Consider the following 26,849-nt stretch of genomic DNA (forward strand, 5'->3'; position numbering starts at 1 on the left):
TATGATGACATGCAGAACACCTAAAATTTGAACATAAAGCTGTGCCAAAAACTACCCCATATAGTACAGTAGGAATGCCCTAGTTAAAGAGTAGACTCTATACACCAGGTGGAAAAGGGCACTGGAAAGCCTAATCTAAAAAAAAATAATTATTAAAAAAAAGACCCACTTCTCTGCACAAGACAAAGTTTTCTTTACCTACTCTGTCACTGGCAAAAGAGGTAGGAAATATCAATATTATACATCATTGTACTTAAAGAGTATGAAGCAGCTGTCTCAATATTTCAGAAATTGCTAAATTTATGTTGGTGAGTTAAACATACAGTTCTAAGATCAGCAGCACAACCTCAGGAGTACTGTTTGATATGTAATGTGTTAAATGTGGCTTGTGTTACATAGTCCAATTTTTAAAGAAACGTGTAGTCTAAAGCAATACTAATTTTACTGAAGTAAAACATTATTATTATCCAAGCAGAAGCTGGGCATAAGGCAAGAAGTAAACAAAAGTTGTTCCTGTGCCAGCCAACACAGCACCACACAGTCTGAATAGAGTGACAAATGGTCAATTGGATAATGGCTTTTAAAAATGTATGTAGCCGACATATAGCTAATTTTGGTTGGCTCATGTTACATAAAATATTATGTTACGAAACCAGGTTGGAAACCTTCATCGCTGGTTATCAACATATGATTCACACATGACATCATAATATCAAGGCAAAGTTACTTAAATTTCTTAGAACCAGCAGTATGTTATATAGGTATTTATGCATAACAGCAGAGGCTGTCTGACATCTGCACTTGGAAATGAACTTAATAGGTCAAACCACCATGGAGCACTATGTATGACTTTTTGCTGTGTTTGTAAATGTGGAAAAGACAATGAACCAACATGATTAATAGATAAGAAATAGTAACAACTTTGTTAGTAAACAAAAGAAAATAGTATGTATCCCTCCTTCACAATTTTTTTTTACATATAAGTGCTTGTGCACAATCCTAACACAATTATGCACTACCATAGCTCTTTTAATGAGTAGTACACTGAAATGTTAAAGATAGTATATGCTCATGCTGCTCCATATAGTACAACAGGAGTCCTCAAGTTTGGTCCGGCCTGGACACGGTAGTTGTGGGTTTTTTTTCTATCACAATCTATTATCTTGAAGTCCATTACTGATGCTGAAGCAACTGTTTCTTAAGCAACATTTTTCTGCTTAATTTCAGTTAAATTGCTTTTTAAAATTCTCAACCTTTAAAGGGCTTCTTAGCCTTAAATAAAGACATTCACGGTTACGAATTCCCTCGTTTCCTTAACTAGCTGCCAATTAACAACACAGATATTAATGACAATGACTAAGGTCATCATAACTCAGCGGTTTCCAATTTCAGTTCTGGGGTGCCCTGTGGATGCAAGTTTTAATCCTTACCAACTTTTTCTTTCAATTAGACTCCTAACGTAATTAAGTAAATTGTTATTTGTTTCCATATTTTGGTGTCAATTTGTACATTACCAAAATGGGTTTGCTAAATGTCTCTCTATTATAAAAAAAAATCTTGGGAGGGAGACGAGACGTGATCTTCTTGGAAGACGATTTGACATCCCGTGACAGACACTTTAAAGTCACACGAGACAAGGCAGTGAGACAACATTTAAAACAAGTTCATGGACATCTAACCAAGCAGTTTTGGAATGCATTTAGCAGACAGACATCATGTGCTCCCAGCTCTTAAAACAATGACAAGCAGAACACACAGCTCCCCAGCAGCAAGCAAGCAAGCAGATGATCTGACCGCTACTCTTTAGCATGCGTTCCCCTCCTTACCCATTCACAACACAAGCAGCAGTTTATTGTAAAGTAGCAAAAATTTCTGTATGTTACTTGGGGATAATTTGATTCTTTATATTTTTTTCATTTTCATCACCACCACCCTATTCTGATTCCACTTTTCCTTGTGCTTTGGTTATTTAGATGGGTATTTAATATGAAGAACACTAGCTTAGGCATCTTCAGCCTTTCAGTGCCATTTGCCCTATTTTGTACTATTCATCAATACATTCTATATCTGTAGAAAGTGGACATCTCACAATTAGAAGAACTGAAGACTCTGCTAATGTTGTATTGTAGATTTTAGGATAAAAGCTAATGCAGCCATGTAATATAGAACTTTGTCAGAATGAGATGTTTTAAAAAAAGTTAAAGTAACTTGGGGGTAAACATGAAATACAATGTGTGCCAAGGACTTAGGAAAACAGAGCATATAATATATAAAAATTCTATGGCAATTAAGAGCTAGGAATTGCAATTTGATAGATTAAGCAAAAGATAAACAGTCTACGATCCCTCTTTTTCATAAAGATTACTCAGAAATAAACTGAAATAGAATAAATTACTCCATGTAGTTGATCTGTTATACTGCATGGTAAGGATATGAAAAAAATGTTTTGAAAGCAGTGGAATTCCACAAATTATGCAAGATAAAAATTATACAATAAAAAAACTTAGACTGTACCTTTTACATGACTGCCATAAGCACATGAAATTTTGGCCTGGCTTTCTTGGATGTTCCAAATGCTGATTTGAACACTGTGTTGTGAATGAAGGGGTTGATGAACTCACTTGCTGTACAGGAGATGCTGATGAAATAGATGAAGGCTATAATATGAAACAGAAAATACATTTAAGCTATATTAAAGATAAAATAATTCTACATCAGTGAAAAAGGCACAAGATAACTATAAAAAACTACCCAACATAAACATCCAAAGAAGCAAAAAAAAATAAATAAATAAAAAAAATAAGTACACCATTTTTTTTTCTTTTTTAGAGAATCAAAATGTACATAATCACCCAAACTCATTTTTGACACTTAATTTAATGACCAATTTCCATGTAATGCATAAAGGGACCATGTGTGTCATTAAATGCTATGCCAAAAAAAGGAGCTAGCAGTTCACTGAAAATAGTGGTTACTAAGAAAACTTTAAGGGTATGGTAAACAGAAAATTGACTTTCATCAAAACTATCCCCACTGCCATACTCATTACACTTAACTTGTGTTATACTGCAAAAAGAATGCATCTCTTAAAGAGATATGAATTTCTTTAAACTTACCTCTTTTCCGTAAACATATCAGAATTTATACCTGCAGTATGGGTATATAGATTTTCAGTTACTTTTGATATGATGCATTGCAGACTTTCTTTGTAAGTAATGTCCAAAAAACTGGTAATGTATGTATTTGTCATCATCATACAAGACAACCAATTTCCCTTTGGGACAAATACAAACCATGCAAAAAATGCCTTCTACAAATATCACAAATATGCAGAGATGGGGACAAGTCGCATATGATCAAGTCCAAGCAAGTTTCAAGTGTTAACCATCAAGTCTCGAGTCAAGTCTCAAGTCACAGTTAAGACAAATCAAGCAAGTCAAGTCATGTCAAGGGTTCACCCTAAGCAAGTCAAGTCGAGTCCTGATAAGTTTCAAGCCAAGTCAAGTCAAGTTGCAGTACTAAAACAAACAGAGGTTAAATTTTCGATACGTTTATTTTTGCACAGAAAATTTTTTACAGAAAAGATAAACTTATATACATATATTATGTATCTTATTTGCATTGCTATATTTAAATTATATGCATATCTGTGCTACATTAATATCTGAAAATAAAATTGTGTTGCTTACACAAAATGTTTAAAACTAAGAAATCCAGTCTAAAATGTATAATGCAATTCAATCTGAAAGGATTAGTTTACTTTGACAATAACAATGTACAGATAATGTACTCACCCCCTTGTCATCCAAGATGTTCATGTCTTTCTTTCCTCAGTCATAAAGAAATTGTTTTTTTTTGTTTTGAGGAAAACATTTCAGGATTTCTGTCTATATATAATGGATATGTATGGCGCCCCGAAGTTTGAACTTCCAAAATGCAGTTTAAATGCAGCTTCAGAAAGCCCGAAATGATTGGTTATTTTCCAAACAAATTGACAATTTATATACTTTTTAGCCTCAAATGCTGGTCTTGTCTCCTCTCTGTGCAGTCTGTGTGACTCGGGTAAATACAGTTAATAGATGTCAAAAAAACAACAATCTTTTTTATATCTTTAATGTCAAAAACATCCTGCAATGCTGTTTTTACCTTTTTTGTAAAGGGCATTTGAGCTTCTATACATGTTAACTGTGTAAACACTGTGTCTGCACTTTTGCTGCAATCTAAGACTGTATTTACCGAATCACACAGACTGCAGAGACAACACAAGACCAGCATTTGAGGTTAAAACGTATATAAATTGTCCATTTGTTTAGAAAATAACCGATTGTTTCGCTAGATAAGACTCCTCCTCCTCGGCTGGAATCGTTTAGAGTCTTCTGAAGCTGCATTTAAACTGCATTTTGGAAATTCAAACTTCGGGGTGCCATACATATCCATTATATAGAGAGAAATCCTGAAATGTTTTCCTCAAAAAAACAATTTCTTAATAATCGAGGAAATGTTTTATATATGATGCTTTAACACTTATGCTGTCCATTATAAGGCACAGTAGGGGATTTATCCACTCTTTTTAATCTAACGTTAGTGATGAATTTCATTAATTAATATGAACGGATCTTTTTCATTTCAGCAGAATATAAATATAATGTATGTTAATATAGCCCAGTGATGAAGTTATGAAGCTTAATCGTCATCTCTGCGGTGGACGCGCAATATACACGTTTCATACATAATATATAATCTGATATATTTGTTTTCTATTTGATCTGGTTTCATTGTTATACAGCACACATTTTGTTATTGTGAGTGTACACAAAAAAATTATAGACACTTAACGTAACCGATTCGAACGATGAAATTATTCTTGTCTATATGACCAAAAAGTTTTGAACGAGTTATTGAAGGAGAAGTGATTGCACCATCTTAGATTTTCATGCAGTATAACGTTACACGAGCTGCCATTCAACTAACCACATGCAGTCAGTCCATACAAACACTTGAAAATGCGCACATTTAATATAGACATTGTAGTTTACATGTAATATCGAGAAGCCCTTTCATTTCAAGTTGCACTCAACATTAAAATGTGGCTATGCCACTGGTAACGTTATAGCGTTTTATTTATGAGATGATCATCGCATTTCTGATAAAAAAACATGCAACCAAGGCCAAATTATGACAAACAGAAAAGATGAATTTAATTAATTAGTAATCGTTTTATTAAATGGACTATAAAGAATTCAACTTTCTTACCTTTCCTTGTGGTTTTTGAAGTGCCGGATGAAATTTGATGTTGTGGTTGTCGTGTTTGATACTCTCGCGTTGCATTCTCTGCATCTGGCAAATCTTTTTTTGTTAGTACGGTCTAGTTCAAAGTCCTTATAGCCAAACGTGACTATATGAGGAGCTCGACTATTGTCTGCCATGTTTGGCACGGTTTGAGTTGTGCAGCGTTCTTCTTCTTCTTGGTAATGTTAAGAGTTGTGCAGCGTTAAGGGCGCAGGCGCCAATTATGGTGCTGCGGAGTCATAATTATTTTATTAAATTATTTTATTTTATTAAACGAATTATATTTAAAAGTTCAAGTCATTGTCGAGTCTTCCACTTTAATTCAAGTCTCAAGTCACTTACTCTCAAGTCAAAGTCAAGTCAAGTCATTTTCTTACTTCAATCAAGCAAGTCTCAAGTCCTTAAAATTGTGACTCGAGTCCCCCATCTCTGCAAATATGTACAGCAATAAACTTCACAAAATTATATGAAGCTTCAGCAGCTTTTCTTTTGGCAAATACCTATTTACTAAACTACACAGAATAGCTGTGGTTTTGAATTAGGGCATTTTCAATACATGTTGAAGACTCTTTGATTAAAACATATGTCACACAATACATTGTAAAATCAACGTAAGGGTGAAAACAACTTGATATTATAAAATACATTTGTGTGAAAGTATAAGAAAAAAAGACAGCAAGAGGGCAGGTGTTGTGGTAAAATTTGTAAAGGAAGCAGTGCTTATTGGCACATTAACCCTAATCCATGAATGAGGGGGGTCTCCAAGACTGGGGTCGCAGATTTTCAAATTCTTTCCCTTTCAAGGTAATATGACGGCCATGAAATTTTCTGATTTTTCATTTTGTGCTGTCTTGAAAAATGTTCTGAAATCCGCTTCTCAATAGCTTAGTACAAATTAGTGCTACAGTAGAACAAAGTAGTTGGGGGGTCTCCGAGACCCCCCCCAATTCATGGAAACGTTACCATTTTTGTACAAGCGTTTTTGCTTCGTTTTATATTTCATATTTGAATTTCCTATTTAAGTTTGGAATTTCTTTGGTTTAGATTTTCACATTGCTGGTGTATAGTTTGTTGAGGAGCAAGTCCAGTTGATGTGTTTATGAGAAATGAGTCAACGAAGAACAAATAAATTCAATGCAAATGAAGCCCTGGCTGAAATAATGAAGGAGTTGTTGGATTTCGATACATCAGACAACTCAAATGAAGAATACAATAATGATGGAAGTGACACTGTGTCAAGTGATGAGGAAACAAAAATTGATGATGAAACAGCCTCGTGGAGATGCAGCAAATGTAGCTAAGAAGCGATGCTGTCACATGCGCCCAAGGGCAAAGGAGAGAAAGATAAAGGCTGCTTGCTCCCAGTGCAAACTTCTGGTTTGCCAGGAACATTCAAAGTATTCCCTTGTGTGTCTGGCCTGTAAACAAGTTGAAGTTGAGGCAGATTCTGAGTGACTGTTCTGTATGCGAATCAGACGTGTAACTGATGTCTTACTGCTACTATGACTGTATTTTATATGATTTGGTGAACACTAAACATGCATTACTATTACAAAGGTAACATGTAAACCACATTTACTTTATTTCAGAGGTAATAAAAATTTCTGAAGATGTTGTATTGCTTTTTAGGCAGATTTAACCAGTTTAAAATGGTCTGCAAGACCCCACATTCATAGAAACATTATAAAAATGGCAATCATGGATAAGGGTTAAATGATTAAATTATTTAAAGTTAAAGGGATTTTTTGAAAAGAAAAAAAAACAAATAAACTCAAAGCACCATTGCTGATATTCTGTTCCTCTCCACAAAATTATATATTAGTCAAGTTAATTTGAATAATCACCCCATCACTGAATTACTATGACATTGATTTACACTAGGTTGCAGTATTAATAAAAAAAACTAAAAGTACACTGCAGTTATTTTAAATGTATGTTGGTTACTTTACAAAAATATTTAGTTTTTTGTTAATATGTTTAACTATTTGTATTGTAGTTTTCAGAATCATCTGATGGATGGCACCAGACTTTATCAACAAAACAAGACATAAAGGTGTTAAGTGCTTACTTTAAGTAGGACATCTAAAATTTATCCATCACACTGGCCAAAGTTACACAGTTACCAACCTTTCTCTCATGTGTGCACTCAAGTACAATAATATTTAAATATACAGACTTACTAAATAAGATTGAGTGGTCTTTTAAATGCACTTGCTAACTTTTGGTATACAGTTGCATATTCATTATTTGCCAGATAGTTATACTAATGCCGGCAACTTGTAACGTTATAACAATTATTGAGTAAATCAAAAAAAAACAAAAAAACAGCACCACATAGGACACCAATCACAGGGTTTTTTGACAGAAAAAAACACACACACACACCTTTTAATGCAATTCACACTGAACTGCACAGACCACACAGCTGGGCGAAATCCTGGATCTCACACTAATGTCAATTAGAATAAAGTTGTAGACTGTCCCGCAGCCCTCATCATGACAGAAGGGAACATCCCAGAATAGTGATGTATTAAATGTTATGTGGTGTAAAGTGGCAAGTGTATTTAGTTGCCTAATCAACTGTAGTTATATACTGCATCCTGTATGAAGAAACACAGATGCCCCCATTCCAGCATGATTTTGCCCAGATGGCTAAATGAGCTTAAGTGGATCACTTACAGACCTAACTTCTTGTTCCCATGCTATAGTTCCAGACAGTTCCCTTTTCAGGTGTTCATGCATGAAACTGGTGCAGCTATTGAGCACCACCTATGTTTTGCAAAGTGAACACTCAACCAATTGAACTAATTTGAAACACTCATACAGAGAGGAAATTTTGGATGATATTTGGAGTGATTTTTATCTGCAGAATGTAGTGCAGTTACAGCCATAATTATCCCATTTAAAATTGTACAGAACACAAAAGAAGAATAGTGCACTTTAGAGGAGGAGCAGAGATGATCATTCAAAAGAAAATATGATTTGATTATTTCTTGAGTCGATTAGTTGATTACAGCAGAGGGACAAAACAGAAAGGGATGGCAAGCAGCACTGCACCTGTGTAAATGATTAGCTCGCATGGGCCAATCAGAAAAAAAGACAGTGTGTTGAGAGAGCACAGAGGAGCTAGCTTGCTCACTTGTCAGTATAGAGGTTAACACAAGATCTTAATCATCAAAGTCTAACACCACGTCAATTAAGCTTCAGGGATATCAATCTGTGCAGTTACTACGCAAAGGCAATTGTGCACTGGAGAGGCAACAGCAAGACACCAAAAAAAAAAAAAAAAAAAGGAAATGGTTTTGCAGCTGGTGGAGAATTGCTCTCTCTTTAACCTTCCTGACTGATTCTTTTCAAGGTTTTGCATTTTGCAAGTGTTCTTGTCACTACTGGTACATGAGGTGGTACTTGCAGCTGATTCAAGTTGCACAGGTCATTCAGCTCCTCAAGGATGGCACATCCAAACATGCTGTCACAAAAAGGTTTCCTGTGTCTCAACAGTACAGTCTCAAGTGCATGGATGAGAAACCAAGAGACAAGCCATTCCATGATGAGAGCCATAGAAGGGCATCACCCCAGCAGCAGGATCAGTATCTACTGCTTTGTGCAAGGAAGAGCACTGCCAGAGCCCTATAAAATTACTTCCAGCTGGCTACTGGTGTGCATGCTTCTCACCATACTCCATGACGGTGGCACAAGAGCCTGACATCCACTAGTGGGACCTTTGCTCACAGCCCATCACCGTGCAACATTCTCTAGAGAATATACAATTTTTTTTCAATGCAAACCACATTTTAGAAACAGTTGCCAACAACAGTGGAACAAGCACTGAGAATTTCACTGTGGTCAACTGTAAAAACTGCCTGGTATAGCCCCATCCCTAATCATAATGAGGCAATAATACAGCTCGTACTCTCAGAAAATTAACAAATTTGGTGGTATAAGAAACCCTCCTACTAGTTATTTAGAGACTATTGGTAATTTTTTACCTCATTAAATTATTTATAATAAACTTTTACCAAGCTAGGAATGGGTACAGCATCATATGCAGTAAAAATAACATTGCCTTAATCAGACATAAAGCACACAATACAAAAATTATCTATTTCAAGTGCATCTTCTATTACTTCTAATTTTGTGCATACAAAGCTCTCGAAAGTCCTTCTACAAAATTTTAGGAGTCACTGACATATTTATGGCTTTCAAAGGCAAAAAGAATATCAATATATTTAACCAAAAATATATTTGTGAAACACCTCTGAAAATACAGCAGCTCTCAGACAACAGATGGGTAGCTATAAGTAAATGTGTAAACCTTGTATTTTCCCCAGTATAGGGAATTTTCACATAACAAAAGGCAGCAAATATTATGATTAAGAGTTACTATACCAAATGCCAATTCAAATTTCTTCAGCTGGCTGTTTCAGAGTAAAATAAAAGTACTAACAAATTTTAGCTGGACAAATCAAGCTGCGGAAAACTACTGTGAGAAGCAGTCAATTTGTACTGGAGTATATGATTTGATAGAGCACACTTAAACTCTGAGTGACACTATGGCATGTGACTTTGATAAACTTCTATCCAATGAGGCTGTAAACTTTGGGTGTCAGATTCCCCTTTAAACAATGGCACATGACTTTCTGAATGGGAAATATAAGACATGAAAACCCACTACTCAGAAACTACATGATAACTGCTACCTAGAGAAATCATAAAGAAGCTTCCAGATAAAATAAAACAACTTGAGGCCCTTAAGTAACTCTCTCGCCAATCATTGTGATATACTGCAAACATTTATTTCAATATCATGTGAGTACCACAAAGTAAAACTGTGATTATTAAATGAACTGTGAGTGTGACATAAAGAAAAGCTGTGAGTATTAAATTAACCCTGAGTGGGACATATATTTATAGCCACAATGTATAATTTGTTGTATAGTTTTTTATTTTCTTCTATTGCTTTTTTTGTCAAACTACTGTAACAAAAACAATTTATTAGCCTGGGCTTTTAATTCCATTATTTTGTGCATTTTTTTGGATTTTTTTGCAGGACCTGACAATCCTGCTCATAAGACTGTTCATACCCCAATCATATTTCTTAATTATTTGTTCAAAAACAAGTTTGTCCTTCATTATGAATTACTACTCACCATCTTCCCTTTCTTCCTTTTTTTTTTTTTTTTAAACTGTGGGAGTAGTTGTTGCTATACTACTCTGAAACATTATAGTCCCTGGGCATGAAATGAAGTGATTAGGGATTTTTCTATTTTCACAGTTAATGACGCAGGACCAGAACTTCCTTAGAAACAGAATCCACAGATTTGCAGACTTAAACATGTGTTTTGAAATATAGAACGCTAGGGAAATGCAGTATAGCCAGTCAAGCAAGATCAGTAAAACAGTGACTTTGCCAATTACAAATCACCACTGATCACCAAAAGGTTTATTTCTCCCAAAATATATGCAGTTTTTATTTTCTCCCCTCTGTTGTCAGCTGACTATATCTTAGTAGTGATTTTAATTACTATTTACACTCCACAACCCTTTCAGGATTAAGCATGTTTAGAAAATGGTATTGTATGATGATATTATTTATATTGTATATACAGTAATCCCTCGCTATATCGCGCTTTGACTTTCGCGGTTTCGCTCTATCGCGGATTTTATATGAAAGCATAACTAAATATATAAAGCGGATTTTTCGCGGGTTCTGCGGACAATGCGTCTTTTTACTTCCTGTACATGCTTCCTCAGTTGGTTTGCCCAGTTGATTTCATACAAGGGACGCTATTGGCGGATGACTGAGAAGCTAACCAATCAGAGCATGCAGTTAAGTTCCTGCTTGCTGAATGTAGTGTTAACCAGGAAGGCTCGTCTCGCTCATTCAGCACTAACGTGTTTCGCTGTGTAAAGAGTTAACTTTTGTGCTTTTTTTTTTTTTATTTGTGCATAGTCAAGCCCTTCATTATGGCTCCAAAACGATCTGCTACTGCTTCAGGGGCGTGCCCAAGCATAAGCGGAAGATGTTAACAATTGCCGAAAAGGTAAGCGTTTTGGATTTGTTGAAGGCTACGATTCTTTTATTTAAAAGTAGGAAAGGAATATAAGATCTACGGCCGCAGTGTCCTTTTAACCAGGGTGCAAAACGAGTTGTAAGTGGATGTAATAAGGCAGTAGTCTGGATGGAATCTGCTTTAGGGATTTGGATTGAAGACTGCCAGAAGAAGAACAACAGCAGTGCTACACAATCGCCTGAAGTGGCTACTTTTTAAGAACTGTAACGCTCTCCTTTGTTGTTCAGTAAAATAAAACTCATTGTTATCGGACAAGTCATCGTGTCATTGTTGGTGAGTAACCATAATTAATTTTCTACTTACAGTACTTAGTACATGTACGTACGTTTAGTGTCACTGTACACACATTTACTGTATACTATTTTTGTTGCATTGTACGTATTTATTGCTGGTGGCATGTCTATCGTAATGGATGTAACATGTGATATCGGAGACACTCAATATCTTTAAAATAATATTTAGGTTTTACTGTATATAAACAGTGTGTTTATATACATAATTTCAATGAATCTTACCTAATATCTAAGAGAATACAAAGGGATTATGCTGTATAACTCTGCGGGGAATATTTATAAACAGTGTGGGAGAGTTTATAAGGGCTTAAAAATTATAAAAATAACCATAGAAACATATGGTTTCTACTTCGCGGATTTTCACCTATCGCGGGGGGGTCTGGAACGCAACCCCCACGATGGAGGAGGGATTACTGTAAACCATATATATATATGGTTTAGTTTATTTACTGTGATATGTGTTTACTTCAGAATGTAAATGTTGAAAGGTTATTTACTTGACTCTATAATTTTTAAATTTGAATAAGTAATATCATCCTGTGTTCAGTAAAGACTACCACGTAGTGAAAAAAAGTCTCTACTGTAATGCTGCACTGAGTCTTGTAATATAATGGTATTTGTCCTTATTTGCACAAAACTTCTAAGAAAAATCTACTTTGGTGGGGCAGCTTCTATTTTTATCAATGAAATGAACCTGTCCTAAGAGTAAGCAACTTACTTTTCAAATGCAGGCTTCTTTACAGATATGCTTTGTGGCATGGTGTCTCTATGCCAGGAGAGCTAGTGAAGCCACCATGTGGAGTAAGGTGCTTGCCTGTTGCAGATTAGTGTTGAAAAATGTATTTGTCCTCCTTACTACAAACTGAGAAACCCATAAGAGTTAAACAAATACTTTTTTGAGAAAACAAGTCACAAATTTCCTTTGGAGTATTATGCAGCTCACATGAAAACATGTAGGAAACTACTAAACTGTTTAACCTACACCAACATTCATTCAAATTAAGTTACATACTATGTAAAAGCAAATGTCTTATGTTTAAATTGCTTAGGTGAGAACATAACCAATATTAATACTGTAAACTACAATCATGGCCGAAATTATCGGCACCCCTGGAGTTTTCCCAGAAAACTGTTGCAATTACAAATGTTTTGGTATACACGTTTATTTCCTTTATGTGCATTGGAAAAACACAAAAAAACTGAGGAAAAAAAAAGCCAAATCTGACATCATGTCACACAGAACTCCAAAAATGGTCCAGACAAAGTTATTGACACCTTTTCAAAATTGTGGGTAAATTGTTTTATTTCAAGCATATGATGCTCGTTTGAACTCACTTGTGGCAAGAAACAGGTGCTGGCAATATAGCAATCACACCTGAAGCCAGTTAACATGGAGAAAAGTTGACTCAACCTTTCTGTTGTGTGTCTGAGTGTGCCACACTAAGCATGGAGAACAGAAAGAAGAGCAGAAAAATATCAACAATCTCAAATCTACAAGACCATATCCAGCGATCTTCATGTTCCTTTGCCCACTGTGCGCACCATAATCAAGTAGTTCACAACACATGGCACTGTAGCTAATCTCCCTGGACATGGATGGATGACAAAAATTGATAAAAGACTGCAACAAAGGATAGTTCGAATGGTGGATAAACAGCCCCAATCAACTTCAAAACATATTCAAGCTGTTCTGCAGACTCAGGGTGCAACATTGTCAGCTTGAACTATCTGTCGACATCTGAACAAAATGAAAGGCTATGGCAGGAGAGCCAGGAAGACCCCACTGCTGACACAGAAACATAAAAAAGCCAGACTGGAGTTTGCCAAAATGTATTTGAGGAAGGCAAAATCCTTCTGGGCGAACGTCTTGTCGACAGATGAGACCAAGGTACAGCTTTTTGGTAAAGCTCACCATTCTACTGTTTACAGAAAACGGAATGAGGCCTACGAAGAACAGAACACAGTACCTACAGTCAAACATGGTGGAGGTTCTAAGATTTTTTGGGGAGGTTTTGCTGCCTCTGGCACTGTGACTGTGTGCAAGGCATCACGAAATCTGAAGACTACCAAAAGATATTGGGTGGCAATGTATGTCCCAATGTCAGAAAGCTGGTCAATGACCCCAAACATACCTCTAAAAGCACCCAGAAATGGTTGAGGACAAAGCACTGGAGAGTTTTGAAGTGGCCAGCAATGAGTCCGGATGTAAATCCAATTGAACTTTATGGAGAGATCTCAAAATTGCTGTTGGGAGAAGGCGCCCATCAAATCTGAGAGACCTTGAGCAGTTTGCAAAAGAAGAGTGGTCGAAAATTCCAGTTGAGAGATGTAACAAGCTTGTTGATAGTTATAGGAAGCACTTGATTTCAGTTATTTTTTTCCAAAGGGTGTGCAACCAAATATTAAGTTGAGGGTGCCAATAATTTTGTCCAGCCCGGTTTTTGAGTTTTGTGTGAAATGTCAGATTTGGCTTTTTTCCTGTTTTTTTGTGTTGTTCCAATTCACATAAAGGAAATAAACGTGTATACCAAAACATTTGTAATTGCAACAATTTTCTGGGAAGATTCCAGGGGGTGCCGATAATTTTGGCCATGACTGTATGTGATGCTATTTATAAAGCACTGCACTCACAAGTCAATTCACATAATTGTTATGTGAGGTAAACCTTTAATTGTGATTGACCAAGAGAGATAGCTTTATTTTAAACATCAAACAAATAAATAAGGGTAATGCAAGTCTGAATGCAACTTGCTGACTTAGGCAGGAAGTGTTTGAAATTGGGTTCTATAAGAATTGAGATACTGATTAAGTTAATTTTAAAATGGTTTACATAAAACAAACACATGTGCATTCACCTAGAAAGAGAAAGCATTTTAAACACTGAAACGGATATAACAGTATAAATCATGTAACTAATCGACTATGGATATACACTCACCTAAAGGATTATTAGGAACACCTCTTCAATTTCTCATTAATGCAATTATCTAATCAACCAATCACATGGCAGTTGCTTCAATGCATTTAGGGGTGTGGTCCTGGTCAAGACAATCTCCTGAACTCCAAACTGAATGTCAGAATGGGAAAGAAAGGTGATTTAAGCAATTTTGAGCCTGGCATGGTAGTTGGTGCCAGACGGACCGGTCTGAGTATTTCACAATCTGCTCAGTTACTGGGATTTTCACGCACAACCATTTCTAGGGTTTACAAAGAATGGTGTGAAAAGGGAAAAACATCCAGTATGCGGCAGTCCTGTGGGCGAAAATGCCTTGTTGATGCTAGAGGTCAGAGGAGAATGGGCCGACTGATTCAAGCTGATAGAAGAGCAACTTTGACTGAAATAACCACTCCTTACAACCGAGGTATGCAACAAAGCATTTGTGAAGACACAACACGCACAACCTTGAGGCGGATGGGCTACAACAGCAGAAGACCCCACTGGGTACCACTCATCTCCACTAAAAATAGGAAAAAGAGGCTACAATTTGCACAAGCTCACCAAAATTGGACAGTTGAAGACTGGAAAAATGTTGCCTGATCTGATGAGTCTCGATTTCTGTTGAGACATTCAAATGGTTGAGTCAGAATTTGGCATAAACAGAATGAGAACATGGATACATCATGCCTTGTTACCACTGTGCAGGCTGGTGGTGGTGGTGTAATGGTGTGGGGGATGTATTCTTGGCACACTTTAGGCCCCTTAGTGCCAATTGGGCATCGTTTAAATTCCACGGGCTACCTGAGCATTGTTTCTGACCATGTCCATCCCTTCATGACCACCATGTGCCCATCCTCTGATGGCTACTTCCAGCATGATAATGCACCATGTCACAAAGCTCGAATCATTTCAAATTGGTTTCTTGAACATGACAATGAGTTCACTGTACTAAAATGGCCCCCACAGTCACCAGATCTCAACCCAATAGAGCATCTTTGGAATGTGCATGCCCTGGATGTGCATCCCTCAAATCTCCATCAACTGCAAGATGCTATCCTATCAATATGGGCCAACATTTCTAAAGAATGCTATCATCAATGCCACATAGAATTAAGGCCGTTCTGAAGGCGAAAGGGGGACAAATTCTATAAGAATTAGGATACTGATTAAGTTAATTTTAAAATGGTTTACAGAAACCATCAGATTTAAATGTGGTTGAACTTCATAGTTACTGAAACGTTCATTTGTAACATTTTGTTGTACACAAGTGTATATCATTCTTCTACCACAATATAAACACAATTGGCATATTGGCAATATTTGAGCAAATAGATGTCTTTCTAATGGATTGTGTGAGATATTTTCCAATGTACACAAAAATACTTGATCAAAATTGAACTGAAATATTCCAATAATATTGCATTCTTTTCTTTTCAGATCTAAGTTAGACCCACAAGTTAGGTTTTCTAAAAAAAAATCAGTTTGACTTTCAGGGTTATATGGAGGTTTAATATGTTCTTTACTGTATCAAATATCCCAGTTGACTACAGCCAGTGATCTGTGAATACAGCTGAATTAGAATTTGTCATGCTTTGACCATTAAGAGGGTGCTCATGTTATTAAAGATGAGGTTTACATCTGAATAAGCATGTTCACACTGTTTAGTTTTTTGGCTAATAGTTAAGCAGCATTTTCACAACCCACAGTATACCTATTAGGAACCAAGATTACATATTGGTTAATAGTGAGTAGTGATGAGCAAACTCCACGGTGTTTGCTTCACCTATAAAACTTGCCAAAACGCATTGCAGTCAAAGGAGGAAGACTAACTGATCTAGATTTGACTGGATTATAATGGTGTAATCAACTTTAAAAGTATCTTTGAGGGCTAGGGAAACATCTGCCAACTATACTGGACTGATTAATGTGCCAAAAAGGTGACCTGAGCTGTGCGGCAGCAGTGCCAACCACCCCACCACCATGTCTCTGTGAGATCAAAGAAGAAAGAACACAGTCAGAGACACAAAGTCAAATTTCTGGAATAGCAAGCAGAAAATGTCAAAATTGTAGTCAAAAGTCAGAAGAAAATTTGTAGTTTTTTTAAAAGCACAGAATTTAAAGTGGTGTGTCATGAATGAACCCTGTTCTATTTTTTGAAGTCTTGCTGAACAGCCTCCAAACTTCTGTGCTGATGCTTTGCTGTTTTTCTTCTATCAAAAAAATAGAAATGTCTTATAAATAGTAATAAATCTTTCATTATTATTATTTCATAGATTCTCCTGTGTTTTAACAGCCACCTTCAAGGTTTGTTTTTTATTAACATGTGGCTAATTATACAAGCATAGGGCACACACCTCCTTCTCTTATACCGACGTGGAACTTGAAGATTAACCTGCACCTTTGGCAACAAGTAGAGATAACCAGTTATGTATTCTGTACAAGTTTCATAAAAATAAAATTCTGAGTACCTGCATTATTTACTTATCTCTTCCACCACTAAGTCCCAGAGTCTGTAATGCAAATGATCAGCATTATATAGCCGGGGGCAGTCCCATCCACTTTTGGCTATTACAGTGCTGGGGGATGTTGCACTGGCCTTACAAAGCATTAAGGGGCGCTGGGGAAAAAAGGTTTGCCTAAACTGGATGAATTATCAGTAAATAATTCGATGAACAAGGGTGGACACAAATGCATCAAATTTGCTGTGAATAATGCTTTGGCAAAATTTGCTGATCAACACTAATGGTATTTTATATTTATAAATTAAGATTCCTCTCATGCTTTTTCTGTAACTGCATAAGGCAAGATCTATTTGATATGGAGTACAGTCCTCTGAACACTTGAAAATGTTTGACAGGAGCACTGTAAGAATGAGCAAGTTATTACATGTGATCAAAAAACTGCTAAATATTTTGTGCTTTTTAGTAAATCCCATCTGTTGACCTGCCTGCTCTATCAGTATTCATTTTTGTTTCCAAGTTGTACATTTCATGAAATTACTCAGCACTGCATCAGCATTTTTAGATAATAAAGGCTGACTAGTAAACAGTCCAATGTTATAGTGCTCCCTCACCTTTTCAATTCTAAAATTAGTTTTTCCCCAAAAACAAAGGTCCACTTTTATATATGATTTCGGGATACTCTACATACAGCATGGTACATTCTCTGAATTGGTTGTGATGTTGTTTCTTCCCTGCAGTTATCGCTACTTTGCAGAATATCCTCCTTATTTAATCCGCTAAAAAAGGTTCTACCAGTATTTGAAAAGTTATTTTCTTTTTATTTTGTCAGAATGCTGCTTGTAATTATGAATCCATTCACTGAAGCAGTAGTGGAACAAATCCAATTGTATTTTGCTCTGTTTTTTTTTTCTTTAAAATGCATAACAAAATGTGTGTTAATTATTACTGTATTTATATCACGGTAAATGAGTGGATACAATCAACTTTTGGCATTCTTGCCCTCAATGCTCCAGTTGCTATACAGCTAATGCCATTATGTCTATAACTTGCTTTACAGACTTGCTGGACAACTGCACTATATTTCGTCACTAGAGTATGTGCACATGCAGAACTATTAACCAAAAGCGCTGAAGCCTTGCTTTAAAAGGTGGTTATAGCAGTCAGAAACACTATAAGCAGTTGTGTTTAAATGCCAAACCACACCACAGTTAAGACTATACATGAAGAATTGTCTGTATCTAAATATTTTTGATTAGGGAAATACTGACTGGACCAAAGACACAAAACATTTGGTTGTCTGCAGGTTTTTGCAAGTCCGTAGTGAAACAGAGAGAAAGAGAGGAAGGTCAACAGCCAGAGTAAAACTTTGAGAGTAGTAAAGAGGGAAAGAAGTCCTTCTCCTCAATATAAATGCTTATTCTAAAATGTTATTGATTAGAGCCTGCCTACATAGCATTGTTTTACCCGAATCCAACACACACAACAACCATATGAATGCATTAAAACCATTTTATTTGTATTAAAAAAAAAAACAAAAAACATGCAAGTATTTAAATAACAAAAGTGAAATGTCTATTTATTAAGTATACACCTTGAACCCATGTCAATGCATGGTGGAAACACTATCTAATAGTCTTTTGTGGTATGTTTATATAAAGCTAGCAAAACCTGGATTTGGGGATTTTTCCTCACTGTTCGAGCTGGGAGAGGCAAATTGGTTACTGCTGATGAACAAAAACCTACAAGCATTTTAAATATTTTCATCTGGATATAGGTGGGGGCTTTGACTTGTCTGGTCCAGAACATCATCTTTGTAAATACCTCTATGGTAGGTTTGGCCTTAGGCCGGAGTTATACTTCACGCGACGTGATGCATGCTGCAGCGGACGCTCCTGCTACGCAAGCGTTGTAGTGTTTATACTTGCGCGTGTACTTTACGGAATTCTGGAGGAATCCACCAGGAGGCAGTGCGAGATATTATCACGGTGAGAACATGTTCTGCTTCTCTGTGTTGTGAATTGCCTAGAACACCTATTAAATTCCGATAACACCTTACCGCAATATCTCTGAAAAGGATGTTTATTGATTAAATCCATAAATCCAGGGATGTATGTGTCCATTCCAGGAAGCATTGGGCACGAGTGAGAAACAGTCCCTTGACGAGGCCTCAGCTCATCGCAAGGTGAATACAAGCACACACATACACTAGCGTCGTTTTAGCGGCACCAAATCCCCAAATCTGCATATCTTTGGAAGGAAACCGGAGCACAGTGTGGAATACAAGCAGGAAATACCAGCAACATAACTCCCTCGAGACAGCAGTGCTATCGCTCCGCCACCGTGACACCCCCATGTGTGTAATTATTCCCCCATGTGTGTATTTATTAACAATATTCATTATTTAAACGAAATTGTATGTAAAATGTAGCATTTAATGCATTTCATCATGAAAGTGATATCAAGTATAAATCTAAAGATTCTAAATGTGCGGAGAGTTGGAATATCAGACATTTAATTTGTTCTGTTTGGCGATCTATTGCTGCTTTCCGCTGCTGAAGCAAAATGCCGACATACAGATGCATTCGTGGTGCTTTTATATTCAAGCATCACATATTCCCGATCGTAATGACACGATACATTTTAAAAGTCTCACATACCATCTTTTGTGCCGTCTATTTTTGATTGTTTTACTTTACCTGCTGTCAGGTCCAAGAAGCTTGTAGCGATTAAAAACTGGGATGACGTTTACGACCGTCTGCTTTAATGATAAAGTAAACTACGAGGTGAAAGTGGACATTTGAGATTAAAGCCGAAATTTCCACTTTAATCACAAAATACACGTTTTCACCGTGTCCTTTATTTTTTTCTCAGTGGCTCAAATATAACGCTATACATTATGTTGCTGTTGTTAAGTTGCAAAAATTAAAAAATAAAAAAGACATATATAAATGACACGATACATTTTAAAAGTCTCACATACCATCTTTTGTGCCGTCTATTTTTTTTGCAACTTCACATCGGCAACATAATGTATAGCGCTGTATTTGAGCCATTCATCAAACAGCAAAGCGCACACATCGATCCCCGAAGGATCTCCATAGAGGCTTGCTGTCACATGTAGATAGTAAAAGAGACTCTGACGTCACGTTCCGACTTTTAGCACACTGTGCCCCCCGACTTTTTGCTGGTACTGCAACTTCGCGCACGTGTCGCGTTAATTTCTGAGGACCTGCTCAGAGGACGCGTGAAATGAACGCTGGGAACGCGTGGCAGCCATGATGCGGACGCGTACGCGTTCTGAGCGTGAAGTATAAATGAGCCCTTACGCACTAGGTCATTGTCCTTTGGGAAATTGAATGTCCAACATTCAAAAATATATTCAATTTTTTAAAGGGGATGTATTCTTTTCCTATCCAACATATTTCCTTGTATAGCACTACTTCATATTAAACTACAACAAACCCCATGAGTTCCACTCTGCTACTAATTGCACAAATACTATTAAATTACCCGAGACATATAAACTGCTTACTGTGCTTTTTCTCCAGCACATATTAAATAGTAGTATGTCCATGTAAAAGGGGTGCTATGTTTGTGTTATTTCACACTTTTACATTTACCTGCTTAGTAAATGCTTTTATCCAAAGCGACTTAAAAATGAGGTCAACATAATGAAGTACACGTCAGCCTGGAGGAAATGTTTTGGAATAAGTGTTAACAGGACTAGGCTTCAAAATTGATCCCAATAAATATTCCAATTCCTAGGTTTAAAATAACTAACAACTAGCATCAGATAGCAATTCACATAAAAGGTCAGTCTTCAAATGCTACTTAAACACATTGTGGGAATGAAAATTTTGAATAAAAAAAGGAGCTACTGTACAAATGAAGTGTATGAATTGAAATTTGATGCCCCACAGATGTGGCATCAGCAGACACCATTCATCAACAGACTTGAGTGGTATAGAATGAGCACAGAAACTCACAAGAGTCTCCATATACCGTATATAGATGCTGACCCATTTACTGTAACATAGGCGAGGATCAAGAATTTGAACTTAATAGATGCCGCTACAGGGAACCAAATGTAGTGATCTAAAGGGAGGTTTGACATGTGCCAGTCCAGGTTCACATAACACCAGACGTGCATCTTGAAGACACATGCCGGTACTCCTGCCAGCAGTAGTAAAAACATGACAAGATCAAAGCCTGGACCATACTCTGTCAGATATGGTCTAATCTTGCAGATACCCATCCATGCTTCCAAAACTGCTGTAAAAATGCTTTAAGAATCCCTTTTTCTCTCTTATACCACTCAGTCTAAATGCTGTTTTTAAATTAAGTGTATATGAGTGTTCTTTGATGAACTGTCACCAAGCCTGACAAAATTCAAAAATGGCACCAAATGCTTCTAGTTAGGGTTGTCATGATACCAGAATTTTTGCATTCAATACCAACAACAGTGTAATTTCACAATACTTAATTCCCACTTAATACCATGGCAAAAACAGAAATCCCATTCAAGAGGTTTTGATTTCAAGTACTTTCATTATTCAAATGAATAATATTGTGCCTTTTTCTGTTATAAAATATATAAATAATAATACTAACAGCAGCTTTAAAATAATGGTATATCCATGAAGTGGTTACCCAACTATAATTTGAGTAAACTAGAATTGGAACTCAAATAAATAGGTAATGCAGGATATTATCATTAAAACAATCTTCTCAAAACTGTTTTTGCAATAACATGTCTTTAAAATCTGGTTTGTCGAATAAAACCTCTTTTAACCCTTAATTTCTCATCTCATAGTACTCAAGCAGCGTACTTTATGCACCAGTTAAAATGGCTATTTAAATGCACAATGTGAGGCTGTAAAAAAAAAAAATTACAATTATTTTAAATTGTTCATGTTTTAATGTAATTTAATACCGTATTATCTGAAAATAAATCTGATCCACTGCTCCAGTGCTCATTCATTACTTGTCACACTTTCATCCACTGCAGGAATTGCACATGTATCACATTTCCCTTTAGTTGTTCTTTGCAGATAAAGTCATTGCAAGTAAGTACCCGTGCAGTGTACCAAATGGAACTTGAGACTATGCATGCACTCGTTAAACCGGTTGGGGCACACTGGAGGCAAACCATTTTGACACAGTACTTGTAGTGAATCAAGCTGAGGATAGATGGTGGATGCTGCCGGTAGGTTCAAGTAAAATGACGATGGACAAAAATAACTGAGAATGGTGTACAAAATACAACAGCAAGAGTAGTTAAGGGTTAATTTTGTAATTTTTGCTATTGTAAGAATAATATTTGTATTTGCATCATAAGCTGTTTTAAAAAAAAAAAAAAAGACACTTAATAGTATTCAACAGTAAAACTGATTCAATAGTCAAATGTCACAAAGTATTTTATTTTTCCAAAATATGTCCCTGTATAAAAAAAAATCAAACTTCAATTCCCTGGTGAAGTAAGTCTTATTTGTATATTTATATTGATCCATTGTTTCAAAACACATTGTGTAAATGAATAAGAAGCATCATTCCCACAAAGCATTTCCACAAATTCTACTGTTTTTCTTTTCAACAAGTGTTGTTGTGGTGCTCTGTCATTACCTTCACCACTGAGCCATTTTGTGAATTAGCAGCCAGCTTGTAGCAACGCTACTAGTAATTAGAACTGCATCTCCCAGCAGTCCTTGCATGGGCTGTTGAGGTCAAAGGTGGCCAGAGGGGTTTAAAAGGAGGGCATGTGTCAGGAAGAAAAAAAAAAAAGTTGTTGTTGTACGTTGTGTGTTCCATTTATCTGTTGGACTGCCTGTTGTTAATTCAGTCATATTTAATCATTGTGTTCCTGGATTGTATTTGTTTGTTGGGGTTTTGATCGTATGTCTACCTGTGTATTGAGGACTGTGTTTGGATTCATTGGCTTTCCCGCAAGAAAAGGACCATTCCTGAACCATCCATCTGTCATCATCCTTTCAGCAACTACCGGTAGGACTGTGTTTTCCCTTTCCTTTCAACACACAGATCTCTGGACTTAATCTCATCACTTCCCATTTCATACGGTTTGGTTTTTTCATGGACTTTTCTGTGTGGTGTTTGTGTTTATATGTTAAATATAATATCGCCGAAAGGGTGAGGGGTGGTATTATTGTTTGCAGTTAGTTAATTTAATTTCATTATATTCTTTACTGTTTAATATTCCCAGCGTGCTTTATTTGGTCTCTGTAGCGAGTGTGTGTGGGTCGATCCAAGGCTGGCGTTATCCATGGGATTTCCTCCACTAAAATAAATAAATCACCGTCACAATGACGGTGTGAATCTTAGCGGCACTTGACCGCTACAAGCTGAATAAATTTGTACTTTCAGCCTTGTGTTTCACGTAGATACGGGGGTCTTCCCAGATTGTCTTAAGACTGCTGTAGTTAAACCCCTACTTAAGAAACATAATCTTGACCCCTCGGCTCTTGAAAATTTTAGACCCATCTCTAACCTGCCTTTCTTAAGTAAAGTTCTGGAGAAGGCAGCCATTATGCAGTTAAATGACCACCTAAATAAACATGCTATTCTTGATAAATTTCAGTCCGGTTTTAGAACAAATCACAGCACAGAAACTGCACTCGTTAAAGTAGTAAATGATTTGCGAGTGAATGCAGACAGAGGCCATTTATCTGTTCTCATCCTCTTAGATCTGAGTGCCGCATTTGATACCATTGATCACAATATTCTTAGAAATCGCCTTAGTCAATGGGTGGGCCTCTCTGGCAGTGTCTTAAATTGGTTTGAATCCTACCTAACAGGGAGAAAATTCTTTGTTAGTTGTGGTAATTACAACTCAAAGTCACATGATATCCAATATGGTGTTCCACAAGGCTCTATCCTGGGTCCACTGCTCTTCTCAATCTACATGCTTCCGTTAGGTCAGATTATCTTAGGGCACAACGTGAGCTACCAGAGCTATGCTGATGACACACAGCTGTACTTATCAATAGCACCTGATGACCCCGATTCCTTTGATTCACTGACACAATGTCTGACTTGTATCTCAGAATGGATGAATAGTAACTTTCTCAAGTTAAATAAAGAGAAAACTGAAATCTTAGTGATTGGCAATAATGGATACAATGAGGCCATTAGAAATAAACTGGATACATTAAGATTAAAAGTCAAGACGGAGGTAAAAAGATTAGGGGAAATTGTTGACTGTAATCTGAATTTTAAATCGCATATTAATCAGATCACTAGGACAGCTCCATTCTTCCCTCACTCGTGAACAAGACCCCGAGATACTTGAACTCCTCCACTTGGGGCAGGATCTCTCCCCCAACCCTGAGAGGGCACTCCACCCTTTTCCGGCTGAGGACCATGCTCTCGGATTTGGAGGTGCTGATTCCCATCCCAGCCGCTTCACACTCAGCTGCGAACCGATCCAGAGAGAGCTGAAGATCACGGCCTGATGAAGCAAACAGGACAACATCATCTGCAAAAGCAGTGACCCAATCCTGAGTCCACCAAACCGGACCCCTTCAACACCCTGGCTGCGCCTAGAAATTCTGTCCATAAAAGTTATGAACAGAATCGGTGACAAAGGGCAGCCCTGGCGGAGTCCAACTCTCACTGGAAACGGGCTCGACTTACTGCCGGCAATGCGGACCAAGCTCTGACACCGGTTGTACAGAGACCGAACAGCTCTTATCAGGGGTCCGTACCCCATACTCCCGAGCACCCCCACAGGATTCCCGAGGGACACGGTCAATGCCTTTTCCAAGTCCACAAAACACATGTAGACCGGTCGGGCAAACTCCCATGCACCCTCCAGGACTCTGCTAAGGGTGAAGAGCTGGTCCACTGTTCCGCGACCAGGACGAAAACCACACTGTTCCTCCTGAATCCGAGGTTCGACTATCCGACGGACCCTCCTCTCCAGAACCCCGAATAGACTTTTCCAGGGAGGCTGAGGAGTGTGATCCCTCTATAGTTGGAACACACCCTCCGGTCCCCTTTTAAAGAGGGGACCACCACCCCGGTCTGCCAATCCAGAGGCACTGTCCCGATGTCCATGCGATGTTGCAGAGACGTGTCAACCAAGACAGTCCTACAACATCCAGAGCCTTAAGGAACTCCGGCGATCTCATCCACCCCGGGGCCCTGCCACCAAGGAGTTTTTGACCACCTCGGTGACTTCAGTCCCAGAGATGGGAGAGCCCACCTCAGAGTCCCCAGGCTCTGCTTCCTCATTGGAAGGCATGTTAGTGGGATTGAGGAGGTCTTCGAAGTACTCCTCCCACCGACCCACGTCCGAGTGAGGTCAGCAGCGCACCATCCCCACTATATACGGTGTTGACACTGCACTGCTTCCCCCTCCTGAGGCGCCGGACGGTGGACCAGAATCTCCTCGAAGCCGTCCAAAGTCGCTCTCCATGGCCTCTCCAAACTCCTCCCATGCCCGAAGTTTTGCCTCAGCAACAACCGCAGCGTTCGCTTGGCCTGCCGGTACCTATCAGCTGCCTCCAGAGACCCACAGGACAAAAAAGTCCTATAGGACTCCTTCTTCAGCTTGACGGCATCCCTCACCGCCGGTGTCCACCAACGGGTTGGGGATTGCCGCCACGACAGGCACCGACCACCTTGCGGCCACAGCTCCGTCAGCCGCCTCAACAATAGAGGCACGGAACATGGCCCATTCGACTCAATGTCCCCACCTCCCTCGGGGCGTGGTTGAAGTTCTGCCGGAGGTGGGAGTTGAAGCTACTTCTGACAGGGACTCTGCCAGCCGTTCCCAGCAGACCCTCACAACACGTTTGGGCCTACCAGGTCTGACCGGCATCTTCCCCCACCATCGAAGCCAACTCACCACCAGGTGGTGATCAGTTGACAGCTCCGCCCCTCTCTTCACCCGAGTGTCCAAGACATATGGCCGCAAGTCCGACGACGACCACAAAGTCGATCATCGACCTGAGGCCTAGGGTGTCCTGGTGCCAAGTGCACATATGAACACCCTTATGCTTGAACATGGTGTTCGTTATGGACAATCCTTGACGAGCACAGAAGTCCAATAACAAAACACCGCTCGGGTTCAGATCGGGGGGGCCATTCCTCCCAATCACGCCCTTCCAGGTCTCACTGTCATTGCCCACGGGAGCATTGAAGTCTCCCAGCAAAACGAGGGAATCCCCAGAAGGTATGCCCTCTAGCAACCCCTCCAGAGACTCCAAAAAGGGTGGATACTCCAAACTGCTGTTCGCGATACGCACAAACAACAGTCAGGACCCTTCCCCACCCGGCGGAGGGAGGCCACCCTCGCCCACGGGGTAAACCCCAATGCACAGGCTCCAGTGGGGGCAATAAGTATGCCCACACCTGCTCGGCGCCTCACCGGGGCAACTCCAGAGTGGTAGAGAGTCCAGCCCCTCTCAAGGAGATTGGTTCCAGAGTCCAAGCTGTGCGTCGAGGTGAGTCCAACTATATCTAGCCGGAACCTCTCGACCTCGCGCACTAGCTCAGGCTCCTTCCCCTTCAGAGAGGTGACATTCCACGTCCCAAGAGCCAGTTTCTGTAGCCGAGGATCAAGAAGTTCACGAGTGAGGGAAGAATGGAGTGTGAGATCGACAGGCGGATCGGTGCGGCATCCGCAGTGATGCGGGCTCTGCATCGGTCTGTCGTGGTGAAAAAGGAGCTGAGCCGTAAGGCAAAGCTCTCAATTTACCAGTCGATCTACCTTCCTACCCTCACCTATGGTCATGAGCTATGGGTAGTGACCGAAAAGAACGAGATCGTGAATACA

At 38.4% G+C, this 26,849-nt stretch overlaps 1 protein-coding gene across 1 annotated transcript in view; it reads right to left on the reverse strand.

Annotated features, from left to right (window-relative positions):
- The window catches only part of arid2 (AT rich interactive domain 2 (ARID, RFX-like)), a 172,181-nt gene that overhangs the window by 8,612 nt on the left and 136,720 nt on the right, over positions 1-26,849 (reverse strand). Inside the window, exon 16 of the mRNA XM_039760879.1 lies at positions 2,515-2,657. Within this exon, the coding sequence (XP_039616813.1) occupies positions 2,515-2,657 (143 nt within the window). The remainder of the gene's footprint in view (positions 1-2,514; positions 2,658-26,849) is intronic.

Source organism: Polypterus senegalus, chromosome 8, assembly GCF_016835505.1.
Source record: "Polypterus senegalus isolate Bchr_013 chromosome 8, ASM1683550v1, whole genome shotgun sequence".
In the NCBI taxonomy this organism is placed as follows: domain Eukaryota; kingdom Metazoa; phylum Chordata; class Cladistia; order Polypteriformes; family Polypteridae; genus Polypterus; species Polypterus senegalus.